Genomic DNA, 23,697 nt, shown 5'->3' with positions numbered 1-23,697 from the left:
TTATTCAGAAACAGTATTTAATTTCATAATAATGGCTAACTCATAGTCAATTACGAGCTCTTGTCCTACACTTTTTCTGCGTGATGCCCCTTGGCGATCTTTCGACAATCTTCGGGACGCGGTGACTGTGGAGTGAGATCACGGATCCTGCTGCAGTACGGCCCCGAAAGTCCCGGAGGTTCCGGTTGTAAGAATAAGTAGAAAATAGAAGTACGCTAAACAATCTTCAGTGGCATGATAATAGTTTTGTTTGATTCCCTGCCCTATAGTAGAGCGCCTGTGTGCTTCAGTTTCCTGTGCAATAACGCATATCTATATATTTCGTTTCTTTTTAACCGCTATACTTTTGCCGGTTTTGCACTTGCATTTCTTTAAGCCCCTTTAACTTTAACTCGGTTTTGTGTTGAGATTCTCAGCTTAGCGGAAGAAGAAAAAAGGTACCCTGATGCAGATTTGCTTGTTAAATATTATTACTATATCGTTCTGTTCTTTGTAGGTTGTAGAGTTAAAGTGCAAATTCACCCAACATACGCTTCCCCTTGCTCTCGTTCCTTTGTGGAAGAAGTTTGTATTATTTGCGTATATAAGGAGTTTGAGGAAACGTAAAAGTATGAACCGTAATATCATCTACCGCACTCGACCAATTGCCACTTTTCTCGCCAATTCACGTTCCTCGCGCGCTCTTTGTTGCTTGTTGATGATCGTACACACCATTTTCGACCGAGGGCAGTAATAATTCAATGTACATAACGAGCCAAATACTGACTACAGACTTGGGGCGCGGAGAAACAAAGCACGTTGTTTGCTGCACGCTCATGTGAAAGAGTAAACGCCAGAAAAATGGTGAATGTATACGAACAGTCGAAAAATAAATACTTCATAAGTCTCGCAACAACAGTGCTACACGGAATCGCGTAAGAAAATGGGGAATGCGCACGCCCGGAAGGTGTTTTTAAAATAAACAGTTAAGGTTTCTGTGCGCGATTCGAGTTGATGGAATGACCAAATTGCATTGCACCCGTTCCTAGGATAATAAATGCAATCCGGAGGCAACCTGACCATTTGATGCGCCTCACGCTGTAAAAAATCTGATGCTTTTGCGACGCTACCTGGTTGCTTCGATGTTCTTCATCAACGACCAGGCTTCCTTCGGTCTCCGTACTTGCTACGAACTAGAGTCAATATTTGTCACCCACTGACTACGTGTGTTAAGGTTTTGTAACTCATCAGCATGATCACGGTCGGTTCAGTTTTGTTCTTTAGGATTAGAATTTGCGTTTCGATAGTTCTGGCCGCATTTCAGCGTCTCTAGTTTTTCTCATAAAATACACCATTGTGCGACTCGAGTGAAAAGAGCACTTTCTCTTCGTACTGTTTTTGCAAGTTTGTTGGAACTTGTACAATATCCCTAACACCATTATTGGTGCTTGCAGTGTCCAAATTACCGTTACTAAGCCCCTGGGACCTGTGCGCTGGTAAGAAAACCTGTGCTCGAACCGGTACCACATATCGAAGATATCTCCTTCGGCTTCTCTCTTCTACTGACTTTCCCGCATTACTAATAAAGGTGTTTGCCCTGTGTATGTGAATATAGATATATAAGATGTCGTCTTCCGCTCAACTGTCGCCTTCACTATGAACATTCTTATACAGTACTGCCCAATAACTTTTGTGTGTTCACAAGCTTTTGTTCTTGTGCCCTGGTTGTTGCGCACCCTCCTGATGCACTGCATTCTTCCCACCCGATTCCCTTGTGTGAGTTATGTATCCCTTTTTTGCCCTTTTTGAGTTCTTTTTGGTAGTAGTATTTGATTAGTGCTTCGATAAAGTTAATTTATGTTTTTTTGCAATAACAGAAAGATAAACAACGAACGAACTAGAGTAAGGATCGTACACGATCCGTACCGTAATTGCGAATCACCACCGTCAACTGCACACGCACCGTCGCCCTTGGTAGCTGCGGTGCTATTGATTTCTAGTTTGCTATATAGTTTTCTAGACCCTCTCTCTCGTTCATCGGCTCTCGCCGAATGCTAGTTAACTTCTTTACAATCCGTCTTCCGCCTTCGGTGCATCCTCCCCTCTGGCCGCGCTAAAGTTAGTAATTTTTGTTAAAATCTACAAGTATATTTTAGGTTTTATTCTCACTGCAGGTTGAGATGGCCCTGCTGCTGCTGCTGTTTGGCCTTTGACAGTAGGTCGGTCGTCCGCAGGATCGGATGCCGCAGCAGTAGCGCACTCTCGGCCGATATGATTGGGAGCGAGTTTGTCCAGTGAAAGTTTATCAGATGGCTAATACTTTCAAACACTCGATCTTTGGTTCGTACCTGTACCGAAATGTGTGCCAAGCGATAGATTAGTCAAACCGCTCTGTGAAGCTTACGATGCCTTCCGCACACTTACGATGCCTTCCGGATCGATCAGCAGCAGGTGTTTGGGGGAGTTGTTCTGCATGCCGGTCAGCACGTACTGGCCAACCGTGCCGGCCGATTCTCGCACCAGAAAATCGCCGTCATTCTTAAGAAGATGCTCGGATTGCGCCCGGCTGATATTGCCATGGTACCAGGACTCGGTGAGCAGCTGAGACTTTTGTATCTCGGACGAAATGGTGAAGGGTTCTGCAAACGGTCACGACGCAAAACATCGCACAATCAAAGATTAGTCCGATCGCCTCTGCTGGCCTTCCGATCCGGAGACACTTACGCATATCAAACACATCCTTCACGATCGAGCTGGAAGATAATGACTTATTGGTGTGCGAGTTTGCGTTGTTCGAATGCTTGTCGTTGACGTAGTCATGGCTGGGAAGGGGTGTGTTGAGGTCAATCAGATTACTCGGTATCCTTTCTCGTGTCTTTGGTGGGAGAGAAACGAATTAACTAACTGGTTTACTCTTGATTTACGTGTTGTTGACAACACCTACCCTGACGCTTGACGAGCTGTGTGACTGCGAGGAAGAATGGTGATCGTTTTCCGTTAGCAGATCGGGTGGCATCTTGTCCGGGAGGTCGTTGTAATATTCCTTATCCGAGCGCGTCAGCTCCCGGAACTTGTGTTGCGTTTCTGGCTGCTTGAAGAACTCCTTGTACCGCAGCTCGAACGCTTGTCCCACTGTCGCTATGAGGTCCTGCGTGAGACTACCACCACATTCTAGCACGTAACAGGCGCGCCATTCATTCAGATCCTTGGCCACGTACGCCACAAAATCGAGCGTATCCTATCGGGTGCAAAAATCAAACCAATAGGATCATCCCTGAAACAACACCGCGGTTCGTTCCTTACCGTGTCGCCACCCGAAGCGAACGATATTCTCGGCATATCGTGCTTTGCAATGATTTCGCCGGTGTCCACGTTCACCAGCGACAGGTACTTGCTCGAGACGGTCAGTGTAACGTTCGTGCCGGCATGCTCCATGTCCGGTGTGTCCGATATACACTGCAGTACGCGTTTGTCCACTCGCCGCTTTTTGGAGCTCTTCAAGCTCGCCGCTTCACACACCCGGTTGATACACTCTCTGGCGGTTCGTGAGGGAAACAGAAGGTTTGAATGAAAATTGGAACACATTTACCCAACACGGCTACTCACTTTGCAACCTGCGATCGTGTTGGGAAGTCCAACATCTTCATCGAAGCTTTAATTTCCAAGCATCCAATGTACTGAAAAATGGTTCCAAAATGGGGGAAAGATTAAATACCGAACATTGCAGCCACGAAAGTTTACAAAAAATTAATCAAAAAATTATAAAATATTCTTTATCCCCATCTTATCACATTCCGAAGATATACACAGTAGGCCAAGCCAACACAGATTGTAAAATATCACCGAACCAAGCTGGCCATGATTTAACTGATACAGCAGTTATTTATGCCACTGCAGAAGATAAGACAGTGAACGTCCTTAGTAGGCGATGGGGTTGGCGATGGTAAATACGCAAGAGCGGATTTAATTTATCCAACGCAGGAAGATGCTATCTACACTATTTTTTGCTAATGCCAGCCAGCAGCATGCCTTCTAGATCGTAAGTTTTGGGCCTAGGCTCGGCATAGAGTTTGAAATCACCAATTCCTACCGGAAGGTAAACGACCGTCCAACCAACGAGCAGTGGGTGAGAGTAAACATCAAGTAGCCATCGTCGTCTTCAGCCGTCGTTCGCGCATGAGTCATTAGAATACCAAATGTAACCAAATAGACCAACCAATCCAAAACACACACACACCGTCACCACGGCAAACAGGGATTTCTACCGTCGTGACTCTGGACCAAAAGAGTGGACGTAAGCATGATCGCGGTAGGTCTTTGGATTTCTTTTGGTTCGAAGAGGAAACGACAATTCCAAAACGGCGGCGCCTCTTTTGTAGCGACGGACGACCATAAACCCGAAACGCCGCTACCGGTTTCATTCGATCGCTGAACGTGGCATGCAAATAAATGCATTGTGCAAATGTCTTGGAAGGAGGGATTTTCGAATGGCCAACCAATCAATCGAATGGGCCCCGGCGCGTTCGACGGTAACTGATGAACAGAAAATTAATTTTGATTACGCCAGCAATTGAAAAGCCCATCGTTTGGCGTGAACCCTTGAGATAGGTTCAGGATTCCACGAAAAGTGCAGTCGACCGACGGTGACGAGTGATGCGACACACGGCAGCGTGCAAGGAATGTGAACTGACCACCATTGGCGCGCATGTGACTCATCCAATTGTCCGGTTTCGGTTGGGAGAAGCAGCGATCACCGTGCGCGGGACATTCTTCGAATCTTGCTTGCGGGGAAGTTCTGTTCGGTTCGTGGTCTTCCTGCTCTAAGCTTGTTTGTATCCATTCGTACGTTGTCGTGTAAACGAGTTGACCGCTAGAACGACATTTACATTTACATTCTGCATTTTTGCTATTGAGTAAGAGACCCATTTCCGGTTCCCAAAGAAGCAGCAACATTCTTCACGAAAGTGTGGTAAACGTTCGTTTACGCTCTCTTGGGGCATAATGTCTGGGCGAAAAGTGCTTCAGCGTTGTTCATCATCTTCCTTCTCGGAATTATAAACAATTTTCCTTCGACGAGCATTGCGTTAATTGAACTACCAGCAGCAGCGGAACTGTAACCAGATGGGACCAACGACTTCACACATCACCACTTCTCTGTTCCGGGCGAGCGAAGAACGTCCGCTTTACGCTTCGCTCCTACCTCCTACTGTCTTCTGCATCTTTTTTCGTACACTTTGGAATCTTAGCAGGCGTATATACAATTTGTTCGCGTTGCGTCTCGCGACGTCTTTCACATGTTTAAAAAGAGAAGGCGACGTCGGTGGCGGTGGCTGTGCGAGGTAAACATTAGCTATTTTTAACAACCACCGGCCACCGGGACCGACCGGCGACGACGAATGCCAACGACAACGGAATGGGCACGGAAAGGAAACACGAGCAACGTGTTGCGTCGCCGCGACCCTAGCCCAAAGCCGGAAGTGCAAAACAATGGAACGGCGCACGGTTTCGGATTCCATTTTAATTCCCGGGGTGCCACCAGCGCGGGTGAAAAGAAACGAACCAAAAAAAACGGAACAGATCCAAGCAGCTCACTGGAGCACGGAAACGGAAGGAAGTGAATGATAAGAGGGCTACTGCATAGGAGACCGGCGGAAAAACCGGAACAACACTTACCCGCACGTCGAACGTGACTCCTTCGTTCATGATGACATGATCCGGATGCAACCACTCGGGGGCAGGCTTCGAGCTGACGCCCTTTTCCAGCCCGGAGGACGAATCTCCGTTTCGCGGCATTGCGTGTCGCTTATTGCCGCTGACCTGCCCAGCCCGGAGACGCAACGTCCTGCGAAAACAGCCGGCGACCGCACACAGAAACTACCGCTATTCCGCGTTTCTATTCAGTGTGGCTCGTGGTGCAGCGAAAAACGAAATACTATTTTTTTAATTACTTGGTCGCGCAACGCAGCAACCTACGCTTTTCGCCTCTAAGCGGGTTCGGCGCTTTTCTATGCCCTTTGCCACAGTGGCTTTGCGGCACACAGCATAGTTTATGTTTTGCCTTCCCTTTTCTGCCTTTCGTCGCTCTGATGCTTTCCGTTCTATTTCTACTCGTTGGGTTAGCGCTTTGAAAGCAGAGACTCTGAACGCGCACACACACGGCACGGGGCTACGCGGCTGCTGTTTTACCACTTTTCTCTCCGTCACTATTTCAATAGGTTTTCTTTCCATTCACTTTTCTTCACTTCCTTCCGGACAGCGCCGTAAAAGCGGAAGCGCTTCCTTCCGCTGCCCTGTTTTTTTGTTTGGTGACACACGCACACCCGGCTGGCATTACTGGACCATCTTACGGGTCGCTTGCACCTTCGGGTGGACTCTGCAATTGAACGAGGGGAAAATTATTTAATTTCACGGCACACTTAGACCCAATTCGTGGTCGACATTGGTTGTGTAGCAGGGTGTGTGTGTGTATCCTTGAGCGCAATCAACAACCAACCAGTGTCACACTGATTCACCGAGAAGGGGGGAAAGTACCCGTGTGTTCCTCGAAATGGAGCGCAAATGGATGGTGTCCCCTAATTCCGGGGGATTCCGAGCAAACTTCTGTCTACCACACCACGCAAAAAGGATTCGATGTGAATCAACTGATCAATCGATAATTAACAACACAGCACAGCACCACTGATAACAATAACACAGCAGGCAGCAGTCAGGTTGAATGGCAAAAGTCAACAACACCCCGCGAAACACCCCGCGAAACACCTCCCACCCAAGGTGCAAGGATTCCGCTCGTTTCACCGTTCACCAGCCTGCTGAGGTGCAATCCACCCTTACACACTAGAAACTCGCTTAACAATGAGCAGCCGTCCAACGCTTCCTTTGATTGGGCTGGGTCAACGCTTGCTTTACGTTTAATCACAAACTATAATCACACACCGTTTTGCGACGACTTATCTCGACCATTTTTCGGTTGCTCGAGGACACCGCAGATCGTTCGGGCAATCGGTCGATTTCCGGGTGTGCACCGTTATGCGGTGGAATGCAGAAAAACAAATGTTCAGGCTCAGGAAGATTCTTCACACCGCGACGAACTGCACTGCTCTCAGCTGACAGCTGCTGTCAGTGCAGCAGCTGTTGTTGCTGCTGTTGTTGCTTTGATGCTGTGTTTTGTGTTGTGAGTTTGAAGTATTCCAGGGCTGCTGCTGACGGCCGCTTCGATACTGTGAATTACGCCTAGCATCGCAACACGATATTTGTTATGTTTTGATATTAAATATAATGTTTTGGAAAAACGGTCAATTAAACTGTTCAATATTTCAAAGGACCAACAGAAAAAGAAGCCTGTGTTGAAAAAGAAGGCACTCGCGTGCGAGTGAGTTCTTTGCGTGCGAGCTCTATTCGAACCGATTCGTTCGTTTTGCTAACTGACAGAAAACAACCGGGACGCGTAAAAGTGTTGTGATATATCCTGCGGTTCTTCGGTGGTTCCCTTTTCAACTTTGCCTGTGAAAACACTTCATTTACAATGGCGCAATCAACACCGAAAGCAGGGAACCGACTGCAGTTACAACCTCTTATGCCGGAGGACATGCGGTCCGAATTGATAGCTGCGTTAAGAGTTCAAAACATTCAAAATTTTCGTCCGACCTGCATGAACAAAAGTAAGTTTCGCGTTTGAAACGGCCGTGGCAAACAAGAAGTCTTATTCTTTCCCTCTTGCTCTAGGTGGCCGACGGTTTGTTCTACCAGGATCACACAGCAACAGCCCAGCAGCAGCAACGGGAGAGGAAGATAAACGTCATCAATTGCGCTTCCAAGCCATACAGGAAATCAAAACATCGGAATTGTCCTATTTGCGGCAACTGGAGCTGCTGCTCGAGTTTTTCGTAACGCCGCTACGTACGAATGGTTTTCTCACTGAACGGGTACATAACGCCATTTTCGGACAGCTGGACACGATCCACAATCTTAGCCTGGAACTGCTGAAGAAACTTGACGACAACCTGGAAAACGTGGTGAAGGCGTTCACCAACTTGGGTCCCTTCTTTAAGCTCTACTCAGTATACGCTTTCGACTACCGTAACTCGCTATGCACGCTCCAATCGTTGATGGACAAAAATCCAACGCTCAAGCGGTACATTAACAACACGGAAGCGCGACCCGAGGTCCAAATGAAACTCATCTCACTGCTGATTATGCCGATTCAGCGCATTCCACGGTACAGGCTGCTGCTGCAGCAAGTCCTGTTGTACACCAGCCCGTCGGACACGGCCTTCAAGCCGCTACAGGAATCGATTCGTCTGGTTGAACAATCCGTTTCACAAATCAACGCCGTAGTCGAGGACTACGAGAATACGCAACGTCTGATCACCGTGCAGAACGCACTGACCAACAAATCGTTGAAGCTTGTCAAGCCGGGTCGCAAAATCCTTAAGGAGGGCATCCTGCACAAGCTCAAGACCGACGGATCGACGTCGAAAAAGTACTGCATCCTCATGTCGGACATGTTCATGTACTGCCGAGTGCTGCGCGATGCCGACGTGTTGCTAACGGAAAACTCGTCGATCGCTTGCAGCTGCGTGTTTCCGCTGAAGAAGTGCAAGATTGTGAAACTGTTTCGCGGCAACTTTCGCCTCACGTGCTCTGGCGATGGGACGATTTTCAGTACGGACAGCGAAGAGGAGAGCCACGGCTGGTACGCGGCTATCCGGGACGCGATCGAACTGCACGTTCAGTGCCGAAAAACGTTGCGCAAGCTGTCAAGCAACCGGAAACCGATGCGGAAGAAGCATCTACAGCGGCTCGAACCGGAAGACGACATTTCGTGGCTGTTACGCCGGAAAGCTCTCAGCCCGGAACGCATACAGAAGCCGAGGAGAAAGTTGTGGTCTTTCAAGCACATCGATTGTCTGAAGCATAATCACTCGCTTGGAGAAACGAGCGGGGCAGCACGTTCCGCCACGGTTGTGTCAAAAAGGCCTTCCGCGGGCAATGAGTGTAACACCAAAGGTGGGACATCGCACCGGGATACGGAAGAAGTAGCGACGTTCGTAAGTTCTTCGGTGGAAATACATGAGATTCCGGATGGTGCCGCAAATGATCCGGCAACTAACGTCAGCAAGCATGTCCATTTCAAATTTCCCTCTGCTCACTGGCGTTATTGAGTGGCAAATCTTTCCCTTATCTACTTAATTATATATTCTTAATTATGTTTTAACAAAACAATTTAATATTTATTCCTTTGCACGATACCTGCCTGGAACACTGGTAGCACAATAAATACATCATATGAATAAACATCGAACAACTCACAATTTCAACTTACCTTCGCTTTCTTTCCTTATCAAAACGCTCTTCAGATATTCATTTTACACCGAACAATGTGTTATCTATTATTATTTTCACAAAACTAAAAGTAAAGAAACGTTCTACTAGAGTAATAGGGTGGGAAAAGAACGATCACATGGCGTTTTGGTCGAGAACAATTGGTTGAAACTAAAACTTAAGGCGCCCCTGGAGGAGCTCTGGTCACAAATACAACAATCACGTGACTGCAAACTTAATCTACAATGTAAAAACAATCAGAGATTGTGTTGTCTTTCTAAAACACGCATTGCGATATCAACCGAAAACAGTACGGGATAGTAACGTAAGGTCCTGTTAATTCGTTCACCCAGAGAGCGTTCTGCAAAGGAAGGGAATCATTTTCGATAGCTCCTTATTTTGGTTTCAGTTAATTTTTGACTAGCACATATGCTTCGTACGTATCTTGACCCCAAACCTATCATCCTATCAGCACCACCGGCCAACATACCTATTCCCCCGGCGTTCCACCCGACACGTGTTTTGCGCAGCGTATTGCCTCCCATGCGTTCGGTTGCGCTTGTGTAACTTCAATTTTAGCTAAGATTCGGTAAAAGTATGTCGCTACGCGGTGATAGTTTTGATGCTTTTGGTTTTATCATTTTATCGCCTTCTTCTCGCTAGCGATGGAGAAGCATAGAGATTTTGTTTTCTTACTTTGTTCACAACTTTTCTTAATAGCTTTTTGGTTTCTTTTTGTTTAGCTTACCCTCAGTGTGTTGCAACATTGTCGGCGAAGGAACATTGTTTTTGTTCAAAAAACACAAACACTACCCGAATTTCGTTTCTACTAATGGTTTGTCCGCTTTTGCCATCCGCTTCTACTCGCACCATTCTACTGTTTCTAGCCTCAGCACTACGGGCGCACTACATCACTGCATGGCGCATATTATCTAAATATTGTTTGAATTTTGGTAATTTATTTATTTCTTATTGCGTATGGTTCATTGTTTTGCTGGTAACGTTTTCGTTTTTTTCCGAATGGGCGGCATACTGCAGTGCGGTGCATTAACTGTGGACAATGCCTGGCGCACACACGCTGAAAAAGTTCACACTGACTGTGCTGGTTATCCTTTTTGTCTCTTCTTGATTTGTTGTAAATTTTTAAGTTTTATCGCTTCATCGCCATTCTATTGGCAACTTTCTGCCACGACGACTGGTACCAAACAGACTAGAATTAAGTGCAGTAGGGTTTAGTCTCTTGTCGGCTCAGCGCAGCCGCAAATGCCGCTTTTTTGACGCCTTCATCATGCACCATAGTAATTTGACCACCAATTGTTTAACATCTAAACACATTACAAAAACTAAACAGTATAGTGTGGCCTTTGCGTGGTGCTGGTGGTACGTTTGAAATTCGGGTTTTTGGCCGGGCGTGAATAGGAAGTCTTGTGCAATCGGTACGTGGTCATAAGGGTAGGAAAATCAAACAATGTGTTACAGACACACTCACACGTGCGAAACAAACAACTCCCAAATGTGCTGATTCTTGCCAAGAGTATTGGTATAAAAAGGATAAACATTTCCGTGTACCAACCACACAACTAAACGCAACCGCAATTTCCAAAAATTTGAGTAAAAACGATCAACGGTTGCGACGCGGAAGTTGAAGAAACTTATCGTAAATGACTATGCCATTACTTCCAACCTACCGACAGGCTTGGGACTCTCCGGCGCATTACAATTTCAAAACGGATTTCCAAAGCCCGCTTAACGCTAAAACACTGACTAATCGCGGTTTTTTCATATAACTAAAACGTTCACTAAATCAACGCTATCGATTTCTGGCCCTGCATTGATGTCGCGACACGGTGTACTGGGCAATAATAAGGTTCTTTAAAACTCAGTTCTTTTTCATTACGGACGCCTATTCGCTTTACTACATATTTAGTTGTGTGTTACTGAACATCAAAGCATTTTCTCATCTATTACAAGGGCGCTTTAACTATTCCGGTGTGTTCTTATTATTTCTTTTCTGGTGACAACTATTATATCATGTGATACAAATATGTTTTCAGTTGATTTATATTCAGTTGCTATTACTGCACGCTACTTGCTTTCGAATGTTTTACTAATTAGTTCGGCCATGGCTTTGAGGTGTTTTGGTGAACGAGAGAGGCTGCAGTTGCAGAGGCTTGTATGGCTTGTGTGGCCCGTGGCCGGTCGCGAAGACCAAATTTGCATTCGTATCTCATTATCGCACTCGTTTGCGTTTTGGGTGCAGACAGGTTTTGTCCCATTGCCGGTTTCGTTAATCCTTGCCCGCATCGTTCCTAACGACGAAACGAGTAAAACAATCTACTCTAGAGAGAGCGAGAGAACAGTCAGTCGGGAGCCGTTCCGTGTCGGAAATGCAAACGTTTGAAATGCCTTTAGCGCTTCCAAAAGATATGTTTTGCTTTATCCTTGCAATGAAAAATGCCACGATAAATGAGGTGAATTAAGCCACTTCCTGCTAAAAAGAGTTGTAACTTAAAAGTAATAGAAAGGTAAAAGCAATGGAAGGGATTTTTTTGGTTCATGATATTGACCCCATATGAATACAAACTGATAGGTGGCGTCAATAACACTTCCGAGCCACGGTCATTGCATGCGGTCACGCAAGCGACGCGGTTTGTGGTGTGAGAAGATTTAGGACATTATGTTTGTCACCCATTCGGGGATTGGTCGCGAGGGTGCTACGGTGGCGAAGGTACATAAAAATTCGGTTTTCAGCCACCTGCCGTAAGCCGTGGTCAGCTGAATTCGTCGTTCGCGAAGGTGCAAACGAAACCCTAATCGATCCCACGGACACGAACCGCCAACTGCCGACGGCGGTACAAGAAATCGCGTGTCGTGAGCCATAACGGACGGACGACACACGGACGGGGTTCACGGTGGTGTAAACCGTGATATTTGCGAGGCGCAATACCCGACGGGACGATGACCGACCGAAACCCCAAATGTTGCTCGTGAGAGATTCCTGCCGTTTGAAGCAAAAACTGTGCTCTGTCTTCCCCAGGTGACCTTCTGTAACATTTTTGTCAAACATAATTATCCGCAATAGAGTCATTTATGAATTAGTCAATTTAGTTCATGGATGAAAGATTCGTGGCGAATGCTCTCTAAACTATCGAATAGCTATGCCTTTGTTGTCGCTTAGTTTTAACTGAAGTTCGATCGCAGAGGTACACAACATACAAAAGCCAACGGACGCAAACGGTTTGGTACAAAATCCCATCAACATTGATTCATTGCTATCAAAACACATTCAACTTTCGTTCGGGCGGCGGTATACCACCACAGCAAGCCCTCGAATGCGACTGTACCGTGGATGTACAGAACGCTAGTCTATTTTTAATTCGCGCGAACCGATCGGTCTGGGAGCCTGTGGTGTGTTTATGTTTTTATGCTTAATACATTCATATGCCTTTTTCTTCCACCCTTGATTTCCCCTGTTCCCGTTCACCACAATAACAAACAAATAATTAAGGCAAGAAAGGTGATTAGAGTTCTGTCCTACGTCGGCGATCGTTTTCATTTTCTAGAGTCGTGCTGGTCACACTTTTAATTGGCATTGCTTAGCAGGCTGTGTGCTGCTGCTCTCGTACATCGTTTAACGTTGGAGTAGGCGGCGCCTATTCTGGACTAGATTCATATTTCGCCTCGTTTTAAAAACCTTCCAATTCTTACAATAAATATATTTAAAGCGCCCATAACGGAACCTGTGTGTGACCTTTTAGTGTCGGTTGACCATTTCGATGACGGTTGGCCGGTGAGGGAATTTTCGATAATGTCTTTTTGCCTCCGGTGTACCCTGCTTTTTATCTCTGGCTTCTGCATTTACTATAAGTATATTAACGTACCTGTTTTGTTTATTTTTTTCCTGCCCTCATCACGCGTTAGCTCGGCCTCGGTTATTGGGTTATTGGGAATGCCGGATACTTGCGGTTTCCCAATTTCCATCCTTGCTGCACTTCACAAACTCAGCACGAGTCGCCCCGTTCGAATCGCGTGTATTTGGCGAAAAGTTGGTTTCACCGCACGCTTGCTCGGATCGAGAACCACGTTGATCACCAACACAACACGGCGCAACAACGAAAGGCAACAAAACAAAGTCGTATCGCGGTAACATCTGGCGCCGTTCTCGCCAGGGATCCCGTTTGTGGCCGGCAACCGAGTGGCGTTCACAGACCACCACCGTTGTACGCGTAATCTGCCTTGTTGTGCATCACCAGGCCACCATCGACGAAGTAGAAGCTATCGGAACGGGTCTCGAACGGATGTTGAATCATTTCGTTCACTGTGGCGTGCGAAAAACAAAAAAAAGATGAATTGTTAGCACAAAAAGGCATCATGGCAAATGGGTGCCCAAGATAGAATGATGATGGCACCGAACAAGAAAGCATGCTATGATTTTACCAACAGACGGAATGAATCATGCAACAGCAGATCGGGCCGCCCGGGAGATTGGGGACGATAGTTTTCGTGGATTCTTGCCAGCGTGCATCGGCCACACTGCTCCTCCACGCACCACCAGTTGGCGCGCGCAGAAACGTTTGAAGAAAACCCTTTCGCACTCACCTAGGTCCGGCGGGATGGCGGGGAACTCGTAGATGTGTTCGCAAGTATTTTTAGAAAAGGGAATGCAGTATCCAAACTCAAAGTCGAACGTTTTCAGTAACCGATCCTTGAAAAAGTGCCGCTCGATCATGCGAAAGTTTTTCACACTCTTGCTGCCAACGGTAAACTCGACCCTGTGTCGTTGGTGCATCGGGAAGAAAGCGAGGGAAAAAAGAGAATACTGTTGGCATCAGAGAGAAAATCCGGGCCCGGCAGAACACCTACGTTGCACCGACGGTTTTGAGCTTCAGGAATTGAGGCGTAAATTGGTACCGCACGTAACGTCCAGCGTTCGGTTCGAACGTTTCTTCTACATCCTCAGCCGTGGTTGGGGCCGGATTTTCACCGCTCGTGGCTTCGTTTGCAACGTCGGGCGTTGATTCACCCCCCGCACCGGCGGCACTGTGGCCGCTTTGCGTAATGTCACTGACCGATGGTTTCGCTATCTCGAAAAGTACAGCACCCGATTCCAGATCGCGTATCTTGAAGCGAGTAAAATCGATCTCGTAGATGTTTGCATCGGGCGTGCAGAGGTAATCGTCAGCGATTTTGTTCAACTGCAACACATATTCCGGCGTGATGATGCTCGGTGCGGTTCCAGTGACCGTCGGAGTTGTGGGCGAGGACGTGGCCGCTTCGTCCCCTGCGGAGGAAGTCGCCGCACCGCCTCCAGATGCCATGGAACTGAGCTTCTTGCCCACCAAACTCATGATTGCGCTTATTCGGGTCACTTGGGTTGTGCCTACCCTACCTAGAATGCCGCTGGTATATGGAACCTTTGTTTGCGGAGCTCGTAAAAGAACTCGTTTCTATCTACGCTTTTAAGCGTTTGTTACGAACTAGTAATGCAACGAAAAATGGCACAAAACACGTACGCTAAACAAAATAGCAACACCAGCAGAATCTTTTGTTGCTGAGGATTGAGAGAGTTTTACGCGAACCACAACACAACCTGACACTATCCCTCGGAGCAGTGCTGCCAACGCCTCGAAGATGCTCGACCAATTTCAGACTAATCAATTCCGGGACCAATTATTTATTGTAATTAGTTTTAGTCTGGTTAGTTTAGTCTGGAGTTTCTGCATTAGTAATAAAATACAAAGTTTAACCGAAAATAGGATTTGGCATTCGGTTTCAAACCGGATTGAGAGGCAAACCTCAGCAGTTCGACCTCGTTCCGGAGCGTCAACTTGAGATAATAAACGTGCTTCGTATGGTTTCGCTGTTTTGACGGTGCGACACACACACACTCGCACACACAGTGAGGAGGATGACCAATTTTGTATTCTAATCTCGCCCGTGTTTCTAGAGTGTGCGCTACGAACGTTATTTCGTGTTAAGAAGCTGACAGGGAGCGTCGGAAGAAAATGCAACGATGGGCGAGAACGGGCAAAAAGGTTGGTGAAATCGGTCTGCTACCGTTATTCTCCGTTGTGGGCGCCGGATGTGCTGTGAAACATTTGCCCAGCGCGGGTTGCGTACTCGGCAATTCTCGGAAAACTAAACATCTGAAACTTGCCATTCGTGTGCGTGGGTGTGTATGGCTGTGTCGTTTTGCGCTTCCCCATGCGAGCAACGGAAGCATGAGCGGAGTATGTGCGGAGAGTATCAATGGGGGCCAAGTTGGGGCTGCTGATGATTGAATAACTGGTGTCCCCCGCTGACCGCTTATCAGGTCGCGGGCAAAGGGAGAGTAGTGGCAAACAAAAACGCGGAACGCATTTGATAGTGTCATGCACGTGACAGAAAAAGACAGCAAGTGAAAACGAAAGGGGAGATGACAATGTTGTTTGCGCACGTGTGGTTGAGTGTGTTAGTGACCGACTAGCCAGATGGCTGTGCGTTGCGGCGGATGTCCAACTGAAGCCCACAAGGCTGTTTTGGGTTGTGTGCGTGCGTATGCCGTGTGTGTGTTCAGTTGTTTGCCTCCAAAAGGTCGTGACGCCAATGTTTACGATGCGGCTCTGACTCATCGTCGGTGCTTTCATGGGAACCTCACATCACTCCGTGCGGAATGCAGGTCGATAAATCTTGGCCTTATCAATCCCGCCCGTTACTAATGCATCGGAAACTCGCTTTCAACGGCTTCCGTTCGACCGACCGACGAGGATAAGATCGATTGCGGAATGTGGTCGATAAGCGACCGGGGGGCGACCAAATATTTAGACGAATCGAGAAACAGCCAGAAAGAACCGAAAAATGTGAAGGCATCGGGTGGCGTTACGCTTGTGCACCTGACCTTGACATTTCATTCATTAGAAACCAAGTCGCGCACAAGTAGGCACTGAATCTCTCGTTGCTGTGCTTGCTACGTTTTTGGGATCGATAGCATTTAATAGAAAATAGAACTCTGCACTGCACTGCGCAAAGCATGCGGCGAAAACACGGGCCAGAAGCGCAATCGAGCGCAACGCTTCGATCCGAGCAAGACAGTTTCGAAGGGGCTCCGTTTTAATTGATCGAGCCGCAAACGGAACAGCAACCGCCTGATAAGCGGTTGATGAAAGCATGATCATTGCGACTGCGACTCGGCCGTGAATGATCAATCGATGGTCGATACGATCGTAACTATTTGCATGAAGGGTACGCCAATCTGAATCCTTTTTCTCCGTGTTTCTTGTTTCGTTCGCAGAGGACAAAAACTCGTCATGCGCCAGTTGCTACAATGCGATAGAGGCGGAACAACATGTGGCCGCTGTCGGCCAGCAGTGGCACGCAGAGTGCTTCAGGTGAGTACAGGGATTAGTACTAACTATACATCGGGGGACAGCCGCGTGTTATCACATTGTTTGCGTCGCTTCGTGAGTTACGCGGTCAACCGTTTCCGTAAACAAAGGTTTTTGATTTATCTGAAAGTAAATAGCCCGAGCAGCGGCAGAACGGTCGAGCCACGGTGTTGCAGGAATGCAGGTTTCACGTGGCTTTACACGAAAATCGGGCAGGATTAGCGATCGCCCCTTAATTAATTTACGCACGACTAATTGAATTTACTGCCATTCTATTCCATTCACAATTGCAGGTGTTCCGTTTGCGATGTACGACTGTCGAGTTGGTATTTCGAGAAGGATGGGCTATTGTTTTGCCGGGAGGACCATTGGGCAAAGTACGGCGACTGCTGTCAGCAGTGCTCGCAGGTAACTGATTAATGCCCCAGCCACGTGGTGGCTAGGCGTGAAGTTCTGTGCCGTTATCACACGCCTCTCACTATCACGGTCCCCGCATACGCCGACAGATAATCTCTGGCCCTGTGATGGTTGCCGGCGATCACAAGTACCATCCCGAGTGCTTTCGGTGTGAGGAGTGCAAAATTTTCATCGGAGAAGCTGAAACGTACGCACTCTTGGAACGCTCGAAGTTGTTTTGGTAAGCAATCTGCAATCTGCAAAAAGTAATCACTTTTGTTGTGATCCCTACGCTAACATCCCTCGATTGCGCTGATTACAGTGGTTCCTGTTACAAGCACCAGCAGCATTCATTGATGGTTTCACAGCGGAGCCCCCCCGGCCGGACGACCGGCGGTATATCCGGAGCGTTGCCATCGGAGAAAACGCCAAAATCGCCGCACTCCATTCGTTTGATAGAAATCCCGTGGACGGGCACAAGAGCCGATCGCATCCGTCTGACGGCTTCCGATGAGAAGCCATTCGGGGTACCGGTCGGCAAGGGCACGACCCCGACCGGCAGCTGCAAGAGCGTTCGGATCTCGGAGTAAGTTTCGCGTCTGGCTCTGGCTTATTGCTTCAAACGGTCTCACTAACCTTTATCTCGCGTCAACCATTTGTACTGCTTTCGCCCGGAACACGTTTTCTCCGGTCCGCTTCTACGCACTAACATTCTGATGTGTGGCCGTTTGGCTGTAGACTATTTTGTGCGGCTTACGGTCAGATCGGAAAGTACATTTTCTCGTGCATTAACTCTGCGCTGGAGTCGTGCTGTGGTTTGCTTCAGTTTAGGTAAATAACACCTAATCTTTTCATTCAATGTTTTCATTTAAACAATTTATTAACAAATTCAGATTGTTTAAAGCGAGAGAGACTAATTTTACCGGCTTCGCCCCTTTTTCCAGGGTAACGCTCAACACGGACTTAATGCCTTTGCGGGTCGGTGACAAGGTGCTAGAGGTGAACGGTACGCCCGTTCGTGATGTACCCTTGGAAAATCTGCAGAACATGATCGAAACCACGGGTAAAGTGCTGCAGTTGACGGTGGAACACGATCCACATCTGCTCGAGGATCAGCATCGACTGGCGGGTGGTTGTTGTACCGATGCCAGTAGGACCACGCTCGCTATTAACAACAACGAACGGGAAGAAGACGACGAGGAGCAACCGGAGGGTGCTTCGAGTCGAAGTTTATCGCCGAGCAAACTGGAGCGCGTTTTCCGAAAAAAGGACGAAGGCTACATGAGTGGATCGTCGCGAAAGCTGCAGAAACGGCTGAAGGACGTCAACTGCAACACTCGTGAGTTTCACGGTTGTCCTTTGGGTGTCAAATTAGGTGCTGATCCCACCGCTGTTTGCTTTCACCTTTGCTTTTCAGCTACCAATAGCCTGAAGGAAAAGGAACGTAGCTCCAGCATGTCACGGCTGCTGGACGAACACCGAACGGTGGCTGCCGGTGGCGAGTTTTATGACCTCTCGCGCACCAAATCGTTTCGCGTCGAACCGAAGGCGGCCCGCATTTTCCGTGCATCCGATCTGGTGCAAGGAGAGCTGCTGGGCAAGGGATTTTTTGGCCAGGTGTTCAAGGTAACGCACCGTGTCACACAGGAAGTGATGGTGCTGAAGGAATTATACCGCGTCGATGAGGAAGCGCAGAAGAACTTCCTCAAAGAGGTGGCCGTACTGCGGTCGCTGTCACACAACAACGTGCTGCGTTTTATCGGTGTGCTGTACAAGGACAAGAAGCTTCATCTCGTGACCGAGTTCATTCCGGGCGGTTCGCTGAAGGAACTGATACACGATTCGGGTCTGCCGCTCAGCTGGCAGCAGCGAATATCGTTTGCGCGGGACATTTCGCGCGGTATGAGCTACCTGCACTCGATGAACATCATCCACCGGGACCTAAACTCACTCAATTGTCTCGTGCGCGAAGATAGGACGGTGATTGTGGCCGACTTTGGGTTAGCCCGCATCATCAAGCAGCCGTTTAGTGCAGCGTTCGAAAAGTGTTCATCGACACCCAATGGCGGAACTGGCACGATTGGGCGCCGCGGGCGTCCCCGTCGCCAGCGGTACACGGTCGTGGGCAACCCGTACTGGATGGCACCGGAAATGATGCGAGGCAACAAGTACGACGAAAAAGTGGACATCTTTTCGTTCGGCATTATGCTGTGTGAGATCATCGGCAGGGTGCAGGCCGACCCGGATTACTTGCCCCGGCTGCCGGACTTTGGCCTGAACCAGGTGGTGTTTCGGGAAAAGTTTTGTGGCCACTGCCCGGAACCGTTCTATCGGATTGCGTTTTTGTGCTGTGATTTGAACCCGGACAAAAGGTACGGCAATCGGGTTCCCTGCGTTATGCAATTCTCATCTATTTATTATGTCTCTGTATCTTTTTCTATGCCACACAGACCACCGTTCCATGTGCTGGAAGTGTGGCTGGAGACGATGGCAACGGTAGCCGCCATTGGGAAACCGTTGCCACCGGGCATAGTGCACGAAATCGAACACTTCAAAGGTCACCAGCGCAGTGCGGACTCGAGCCTTTGCACAACGCCCGATGGACTGACCACACCACCACCATCGTCCGGAGGCAGCCTGAAACCATCGCTTAGCCGGAAGCGTATCTGCGAAGGTCCCGAAGATGAACGCGCCGTGCAGTGCAAGGTATTCGACGTGGTGGATGGTGGTGCCTGCGTTGTTGAGCAAGATAAACGTTGTGACTGTCCAACAACTGGTGGTGGTTACCTTGAGGATCAGCAGATGCAAACAAAGGGTGAAACCGTGCCAATGGCGAACGGTGCGAGTGCGAGCAACGGTTTCGTCGTCGTGGATTGCAGTGAAATACCGAAATCGCCACACTTGGGCAAAGACTTTTCGGCGAACGGTGACCGCATTCGGGACAGTATTCGGGCAAAGCGTCGCCAGCGAATGATGCTGAGCCGGGAGAATCAGCGAAAGTCGCTCGATTCCAGTGTGCTGGCAGCGCGGCTCATAGGAAGCGATCGGTTGGTGGGTGATTTTATGCTCGATGGCGGCACCGATGGAAGTGCTTCGGAGCCGATCAGTTTAATAATGACGGCCGGTCAGCTAGCACCGGAGGCTGCTGCTGGCGGCACCTCCACCAGTCCCCGTGATCGGCTGTCGACGGATGAGGTGCTGGCATCGGTAAAAGACACACTGGAGCGAAATGGATCGCTGCTCGAGCGCCGCCCAGAGGAATGCTCTGTGGCGTCTGCGAAGACAAAACACTATGGCGAAAAGGGTTTCATTATACACGTGAAGAATGGCCACCTGACGCTAAACAATGTTCGCGATCTGGAAAATTGTTCGGACTTTGATTCGAGCTGCGATACGAGCCTGAACTATCTGGAAGTGAACGGCAATCGGGAGGATCCGCTGGTGATGGACAAGCTGAGTGAACCTATCGCCTGTGCTCCGGAAGCTTGCTCCGTGTCGCCATTCAAGGTGCTGATGAATGGTAATTTCGCCTCCAATGCCGGACCGTGGCTGGGAGCTGATCGTACAGCTTGGGAAAAGGAAAATATTGGCCACGGAAGTGTGACGACGGAGGAGGGCAAATTCGTTGCACCTCAAGCAAAGCCTACATCGCCTCTGGCGGTAATTCCTCCCGAGCGTAACAGTTCTGCTGATTGTGGGGCCACCACAACGAAGTCTCCAACGCCCGTGTCCGCCAAGGCCGTTGAGCGTAAGAATGCCTCGAGTACCCAGAAAACCGTCCAGTGCGTTGTGCGCAAACTGTTTCGTGCCTCCGAACCATCGCCCAACCGGTCGCCAATGGCAACCGTGAAGCGTAATCACGATATCCGCGTGACGCAGGAAGGCGAAGGAACGATAACGACCCGTGTTGTCGGTCCTAGAGCACCTGCTGCTGCTTCGTCTTCTGACCGGGCCACGTTGTTTGTGACGAAGCAGAAAATCTCGCCAACTTCCGATCCGGAACCGCAACCTAGTTTTGGGTCCGGAACCGCACCGGTCGCCACGTATCGAGTGAAGGTGCCGCCGGTGAAGTCTCCTGTTGGCGGTGCGACTCACGTCGTCATGACGCATTCGAGCGGAGGAGGAGCAGCTCATCCGATGCAATCACTGTTCACGTACAAATCGAAACCAAATGAAATGTCCCACGGTGGCAGTGGCCATAGCAATAGTTCTAGGTTTAATGGTGTCTCGGAACGCAAAAGAGACGATGGTACGATTGGAAAAGCGGGAGAGCTGGTTTTGGTAGGAGGTGGAAAGGTAGCCGGTGGAGTCCCGACCATGGTTGCATCTGCAAGAAAGCCACCGATTAGCAATAGCCCCGCTTCCGGTGGAACAGTGTCCGGGAATATACTTCGATTTGGCAAAAGCCGAACCTACAAACCGGTCGCGGCAACCGTGGGTGCTTCCAGTAAACAGCTGGCCGGTGGGAACACGGGTGCGGGAAATGAACGGTACACCACGCTTCTATCGCCGACAGTGAGCAGTGGCAGTAATTCGCGCACCGGTTCACCTTCACCGCCCGCCCCGAGCGGTGGCAGGAGCGCCCAAAGTGGATCAACTCCGGGAAGGCGTCACATTGGCATACTTTCTCCGGCCAGCATCCGTCGATTGAATGCCCGTCTGCTGGAGGCTCGTAAAACCAAAACGACGTCACCGGTAGCATCACCGACCACCGGTGAAGCACCGCTGAAATCTATGTCCATCTCCAGTGGCAGTACTGGCAAGAGGCCGGGCTTTGCTCGAAAGGTACCTTCGTCCGATGTGCCAGATGGGGTCTCGAAGGGGACGCTACTGAGCACCGTTAATGATACGCGTGATCGAAAGATCTTTCTACCGACGTCTTTAAAGTAAGAAGGGTCGCCAAACCGCACTTTCTTCTTCTTCTGACACTATACTTCTTCTGGCACCAAAACATAATGTTGGCCTTCAGCCTGCTTTCAGTGGTAGGCCTCAATTATACAACGGCATACCATTGGCTCAACGCAGGCAGATCGCCGTACGATCACGATCGCCTACTAAACTTCCCTGAAACGGAAGGTGCGCACTGTTACAATTTGAATCCAGTCTCCTGGCACCTCTTACTCGAGCACCTTTTTGACCCGTTGAACAGCTCCCGTACCTATAGTACCTATTAGTCACCATTATACACGTAATGGACGATAAGTTTTAATCCTCGTTTCTAAGGTTAGGATTGGTTTCACATTTTGATTTTTAATTTAGATTTAAAACTGTTCAATGCCATGGTGTACTTTTATTCTGACAACACAACTCAAGTCATTTCTCGAATCATTACCATGTCACCCGATCGGATCGGAATATGCGATGCGATACAGCTTTTTCCGGCGTTCCGTGTGCAGCAATATTTTTTGATATTGCAGCCTCGCGTGACTGGTTTGAATACGTTACCCAAAAGTTTTATGTACACGCCGTTTTGAACGTCGAGCAATGTCCGGGAACCTATGGCAATATTCAAAAACGACCCAATTCCAAAATGTGTATAGACAACGGCGCGTGCAGCTAGTGTGCATAGCCGGAAGCAACAGTAAAAAAGACAAACTAACTTTCCTTTATCGTCGTAAGATTATTTTTACAACTATGTCTTAGTCACGTGTCGATCTCCTTGCTATATTTTCGTATTTTATTTGTTCCACCTCTCAACCACTACCTTGGGTAGGAACAGAGAAGATTTTGTTTCTGCTTTTTAAAACTTCCAGCTCTCTGTTCCATTCCGCATTTCCTCTTAGCGATAGCCTAAGGTGTCCCATCTTTTGTATAGAATGCTTAACGACACTGTACGTAGTAAATCCCCCGTAGAGCAAGATGAAGTTACTAACCGGACTGTGATATTGTGAATGTATGAGAAGCGAACACTGTGGTGACGTGCGTATATAGTTTTTTTCAATCGTAATATAAAAAAAGACAAAATCGCAAGCGGGCCACTACTCAGTTACAAAGGTTACAAAGTGTGTGCGCCGTACATTTTAGCCTCTTATTAGGATGGGCAGGGAACGAAGCAAACGAACTGTGTATGAATTGTCATCAGGAACATGTAACTAAAGCGTTGCGTTTCTGTTGTTACCACGGAGCCAGGCAGATGACCAACCTTAGTGCCTGCCACCTAAAGCGATTGCATCGAGTGTTTCACTCCATTGAAAGTGTAATTAATAATGTAGATAGTGCAGGGCGCAGCGTGCAAAGATGCTGGGGCGGAGTGCCGCCAAATACAGTGAAACACACGCTCCGTGAGGGAACTCAAGTAATAATGCATAAGCTTAACCACGTTTGGGTGTGTGTGTAGACCCCGTCGGTTCGACCGCCACAACAAAAAATTGGCCACAAGTACAAGGGACAAGAAGTAATCCACACACAAAGTTATTGCTCAAACATGCTCAAACTCTGTCCACGCGGCACTGTGCAGAACGATAACAGCAGAACCTGGCAAGCAGCAAAAAGGTAGCGCCTGGAAAATGGTCAATTTTTGCGGTATACAATTAAAAACAAAATGAAGGACAAATTCAGTAGCAAACATAAATATGAGAACAATATAGAAAGGGCGGTCACACACGCTTCCACTGAGGATGGACCTGTGGACCTGTTC

At 48.4% G+C, this 23,697-nt stretch overlaps 4 protein-coding genes across 4 annotated transcripts; 2 read left to right on the top strand and 2 right to left on the bottom strand.

Moving 5' to 3' along the window:
• Positions 1–39: 39 nt before the first annotated feature.
• Positions 40–7,010, bottom strand: LOC128277160 (SHC-transforming protein 1). The gene is made up of 8 exons (XM_053015605.1): positions 6,913–7,010; positions 5,653–6,352; positions 3,586–3,656; positions 3,283–3,514; positions 2,924–3,217; positions 2,704–2,854; positions 2,404–2,618; positions 40–2,327 (listed from the first exon to the last, which is right to left on the bottom strand). The coding sequence occupies exons 2-8, from the start codon at positions 5,770–5,772 to the stop codon at positions 2,145–2,147; spliced, it is 1,266 nt and encodes a 421-aa protein (XP_052871565.1). The 5' UTR covers positions 5,773–6,352; positions 6,913–7,010; the 3' UTR covers positions 40–2,144.
• Positions 7,011–7,501: 491 nt separating this feature from the next.
• Positions 7,502–9,140, top strand: LOC128278796 (putative protein tag-52). The gene is made up of 2 exons (XM_053017524.1): positions 7,502–7,637; positions 7,702–9,140. Exons 1-2 carry the CDS (start codon positions 7,502–7,504, stop codon positions 9,138–9,140), a joined length of 1,575 nt encoding a protein of 524 aa, XP_052873484.1.
• Positions 9,141–9,747: 607 nt separating this feature from the next.
• Positions 9,748–14,775, bottom strand: LOC128269351 (protein unc-119 homolog). Its single transcript, XM_053006791.1, has 3 exons — positions 14,164–14,775; positions 13,900–14,072; positions 9,748–13,618 (listed from the first exon to the last, which is right to left on the bottom strand). Exons 1-3 carry the CDS (start codon positions 14,646–14,648, stop codon positions 13,503–13,505), a joined length of 774 nt encoding a protein of 257 aa, XP_052862751.1. The 5' UTR covers positions 14,649–14,775; the 3' UTR covers positions 9,748–13,502.
• A 538-nt stretch (positions 14,776–15,313) lies between these two features.
• On the top strand, positions 15,314–22,205 carry LOC128269370 (LIM domain kinase 1). The gene is made up of 9 exons (XM_053006815.1): positions 15,314–15,335; positions 16,571–16,667; positions 16,958–17,072; positions 17,171–17,301; positions 17,383–17,646; positions 17,799–17,891; positions 18,005–18,399; positions 18,478–19,432; positions 19,511–22,205. Exons 1-9 carry the CDS (start codon positions 15,314–15,316, stop codon positions 21,948–21,950), a joined length of 4,512 nt encoding a protein of 1,503 aa, XP_052862775.1. The 3' UTR covers positions 21,951–22,205.
• The last annotated feature ends 1,492 nt before the right edge of the window (positions 22,206–23,697 follow it).

The sequence above is a fragment of the Anopheles cruzii genome, chromosome 2 (assembly GCF_943734635.1).
Source record: "Anopheles cruzii chromosome 2, idAnoCruzAS_RS32_06, whole genome shotgun sequence".
NCBI classification, from domain to species: Eukaryota; Metazoa; Arthropoda; class Insecta; order Diptera; family Culicidae; genus Anopheles; species Anopheles cruzii.
The sequence above is the reverse complement of the archived record's forward strand: the minus strand, read 5'-3'. Positions and strand labels throughout refer to the sequence as shown.